General features: G+C 39.1%; 1 protein-coding gene across 1 annotated transcript; it reads left to right on the top strand.

Moving 5' to 3' along the window:
- Window positions 1-3611: 3611 nt before the first annotated feature.
- On the top strand, window positions 3612-4037 carry LOC113564863 (chymotrypsin-elastase inhibitor ixodidin). The gene has a single exon (XM_026983952.1). The coding sequence runs from the start codon at window positions 3621-3623 to the stop codon at window positions 3900-3902; it is 282 nt and encodes a 93-aa protein (XP_026839753.1). The 5' UTR covers window positions 3612-3620; the 3' UTR covers window positions 3903-4037.
- Window positions 4038-4507: the final 470 nt, after the last annotated feature.

The following is a 4507-nucleotide window of genomic DNA, read 5'->3' as shown; positions in this document are numbered from 1 at the left end:
CCTGGGACATTTTTGATATTCTACAACATCATAACATCAGAAAAATCAAAAAAAAAAGTCGAAAAAATATATTTTCAAATTTGAATGCAGATTTTTAGAGAATTGCTCCAGAAACATTTAGAGGTATGCCACTTCAAAATCCGATTAAGATAAGTTGAGTTATGGACCTTAGAACTTCAGTCATGGGTCATTTTTGATATTCTACGACATCATAACATCAAAAAATTACAAAAAAATGTCGAAAAAATATATTTTCAAATTTGAATGCAGATTTTTAGAGAATTGCTCCAGAAACATTTAGAGGTATGCCACTTCAAAATCCGATTAAGATAAGTTGAGTTATGGACCTTAGAACTTCAGTCATGGGTCATTTTTGATATTCTACGACATCATAACATCAAAACATTACAAAAAAATGTCGAAAAATGTCGAAAAAATATATTTTTAAATTTGAATGCAGATTTTTAGAGAATTGCTCCAGAAACATTTAGAGGTATGCCACTTCAAAATCCGATTAAGATAAGTTGAGTTATGGACCTTAGAACTTCAGTCCTGGGACATTTTTGATATTCTACAACATCATAACATCAGAAAAATCAAAAAAAAAAGTCGAAAAAATATATTTTCAAATTTGAATGCAGATTTTTAGAGAATTGCTCCAGAAACATTTAGAGGTATGCCACTTCAAAATCCGATTAAGATAAGTTGAGTTATGGACCTTAGAACTTCAGTCCTGGGACATTTTTGATGTTCTACGACATCATAACATCAGAAAAATTACAAAAAAAATTGAAAAAAATAAATTTCCAAATTTGAATGCAGATTTTTAGAGAATTACTCCAGAAACATTTAGAGGTATGCCACTTTAAAATCCGATAAAGATAAGCTGAGTTATGGACTTTAGAATTTCAGTCCTGGGACATTTTTGATATTCTACGACATCATTACATCAAAAAATTACAAAAAAATGTTGAAAAAATATATTTTCAAATTTGAATGCAGATGTTTAGAGAATTGCTCCAGAAACATTTAGAGGTATGCCACTTCAAAATCCGATTAAGATAAGTTGAGTTATGGACCTTAGAACTTTAGTCATGGGACATTTTTGATATTCTACAACATCATAACATCAGAAAAATCACAAAAAATGTCGAAAAAATATATTTCCAAATTTGAATGCAGATTTTTAGAGAATTGCTCCAGAAACATTTAGAGGTATGCCACTTCAAAATCCGATTAAGATAAGTTGAGTTATGGACTTTAGAACCTCAGTCTTGGGGCATGACGGACATGGCCAGATGAACTTTGCTATTGATCCTGATCAAGAATATATAAACTTTATATGGTCGGAAAAGTTTTCTTCTGCCTGTTACATACTTTTCAACGAATCTAGTATACCCTTTTACTCTACGAGTAACGGGTATAAAAAGTAGCGTTAGACCAAATAAATAAAGTAAAACTGCGAAGGAAAAGTAACGAAAGCTGGGGAAAGAGAGTGTCAGACGGCGTTTTAATCGCTCCATCAGCACGGTTCATGCATATTCAAATAAATGGCCCAAAATATCTCATTTTAGCTGGGGACTTAAGTGCACTATTTTGGTCCCTGGCCACTGGCCCCGGAATTATGAAATCCATTTGTGTGGCCATAATTAATGGGCACACTTCGCACTGCTCAGTCAAGGATTCAAGGATTCGGGGTCCTGCGAAGGAGATTGCCTCGGCATTAGCAGCCAACAAATTATCCCTGATCGAATCGGCGCGGAGCGCCTCACTAATGCGAATAAAACATCCAATACTTTTTATGATGTTAGCCTGCCATGTGATTACGATACAGCAGCAGACACACAATCCATTTGCAAAGTCATCACGTATACGCCACCGCTCACAGCTTTGCTCACTCACTCACATGCATTTAGATTGCTTCGCCTGTTCGGTCTGATTTGATTTTTATTCGACCAGAGGACCATTATTTCCGTTGTTATTTGCCATTATGACAATTCAGTTAGTCAAATTCCGTTACGGGCTTAAAACTAATTTGAGATTAAGTTCCCAGATTCAACCACTGGGGAGTTTCTGCAAGCATTTTTGTGCATCAGCACACCGAAAGGAAAGGCAGCCGAGAGGGAAGCAAACGGAAAGCGAAAATGTAATAAGTGATTTACATGACTCGAAGGAATTCCACCGCAGGGCAACTGAAATCGAGAAATCGTCGAGTCGATGCCAGAAATCGATACTTCATTAAGATACAACCGAAAGGCAATGGCATTCATGGTATAGACTCGCAGTTCGAACTGCGGCGAGTCAGGAAAGCAGAAAAGCAGAAAAGCAGTAAAGCAGGAAAGCAGGGCCTAACGACCACGCATCGTTGCCTTCTGCTGCTCCATGGCCTATCTAAATGGTTAGATGACTGATAGAGAGTCGGAATCATGCCATTCCAGCACTCCAGCTCCATTTGCTCCTTCTGTCTCCTCGCTAAATTCTAGCCCCAAAACTCCATTCAAGGCGAGTTCGCGTCGACTGTTTTCGAGCCGTTTTATTGACCCCCAATTTTTCGGCCCAAGCGGAGTGACGAGCGCAATGAATGCCGTTGACAGGATGGCGGCTGAAAGGGCTTATGCACCCGGAAAAATCCCCATCTGTATGGCCTAAATGCAGTATTTATTAAGGAATAACCACTTAAACTGGGTTAAATACTTTAACATCGAATGTGCAGTTTTTCAAACTGGATAAGCACTTTTATTGAAACTCACTAAGTATCATGTTGCACAGTTTTCAATGTGCTATTTTTTCAAAGTGCAGAATATCAATATGGCTGGCGGTAATAATTCACATGGGACGACAGTATCACGGATTTATCTAACTGAATTTTTCATGCGCAAATTTCGGTCGCGTATCAAATGCTTGTCGGGGCCAAATTGAAAATTTGTGGCCTTTTTTAATGCTGTTGTCATATGTTGTCATATATTATGAAAATGTTCGGCTCGGACTGGTCAGTCTGGGTTCAGATCGCCGCAGTGCAACTATATTATAATGTTAATGGGCGGTGACCTTAAAATAGGGCCAGCATTTTCCTGTTGCAAAAATACATACATACGTGCATATATTTCGGATTTTAATTATTTAAGCTGGTGACAAAATGACAGCAATCGAGAGACCCGCAAATAATTGCAGCGGAAATTGAAATTATGTTTTGCTTGGTCTAATTTTCATTCGGCTTTGGCTTTGGGTTTGGGTTTGGGTTTTCCATATTCGCTTGGTTAGATGCAATTTAAATGTTGTCCTGCATTTAAGTTTCAGTTTTGGGGGTAGTCAAATTAATTTTGGCCCATTCATGTGGCTGACGTCTCATTGGGTTAAAGCCGATTAGGTAGTCTATGCATTTCAGTATCATGAAAGGCTTACACGGAAAGAAATTATGATCTTGCAACGTGTATATACGTTTTAGTACGTGCGTACGTAGTAAAAACGTGCGTTTGCATACTGCATGCATATTTGGTTTTATGCTTTCGTTCCATGCTGTCATAAAATTGTATTTAGTTATGCACATGCATTTACATTATAAGCAAGTTCGTATCACACATTTTGGCGAACTTGGCTCAGTTTCGCAGCTACTTTCGACAATGGCACACTGTCAGCTCTATATCTTGGCCTTCCTCTTGGCCACTTCAATGTGGAAAATTCAGACTAGTAATGGATCGTTTCCGTTGATGCTGAGATGGTTCTTTCACTGCTCCTCCAAGCAAATGGTTTCACCTTGTAGGGCTTGCGAGAGATCCTGTGGACAAAGGGAAGACCTGGATTGTGCGAAGAAATGTCGTTATGGATGCATTTGCAAGACTGGTTGGATTCGCAGAAACAGCGTCTGTATTCCAACGGCTCAATGTGAGCAAAGCGACCTTTAAAGTAAGAGAAGCCAACAGGTTTTTCGACTTAATTACGAAGATCTAAAACTCAATTACAACATTTTCCCCTGGTTGAGCGAAATCAAATTTCACAACTCCCGCAGCGTTAATTGAAGATTCCTCAATAAAAGCGAATGGAAAATGGAAAAGGGGAAAATGCAAACTCGTTAACCCATTAAACCAAACGCGGGACTCATGTTTGATCCCTGCTTTCTTTTTTTTTTTTTGGTTGGTGGAGTAGGGAAGGGGAATGGGAATGGGAAGCGAAAGACGCACATCCAGCGAAAAGCTATTAAGACATAAAACATTTCCAACACCTTCCCGGAACGCCTCCCAAAAAGGGAAAAGCGTGGCAGGCGAAGGAAAACTCACACGGAGAAAAGAAATAGGAAGTAGCAGCAGAATGAAATGTTTCTAATTCAACGAAACGCATTTCAACGTAATGAAAATGGAGAAAAGGACCGACAGACAGCCACGCCCACAGTGCCGTTGACATTTTTTCGAACCTGCCGTTGACTGACAGCTGGAAAAGTGGGCTGGGAAAATGGGTGCCAGTTCTACGGGCTAAATGGGCTGCGGAGCGTGGGCGGAAGTGGATGGGTGGC

The sequence above is a fragment of the Drosophila erecta genome, unplaced genomic scaffold (genome assembly GCF_003286155.1).
Source record: "Drosophila erecta strain 14021-0224.00,06,07 unplaced genomic scaffold, DereRS2 tig00000000-arrow-pilon, whole genome shotgun sequence".
NCBI lineage: Eukaryota > Metazoa > Arthropoda > Insecta > Diptera > Drosophilidae > Drosophila > Drosophila erecta.
The sequence above is the reverse complement of the archived record's forward strand: the minus strand, read 5'-3'. Positions and strand labels throughout refer to the sequence as shown.

Excerpts from the sequence above, each read along its gene's own strand:
- LOC113564863 (XM_026983952.1), top strand. The coding sequence starts at position 3,621 with ATGGCACACTGTCAGCTCTATATCTTGGCCTTCCTCTTGGCCACTTCA.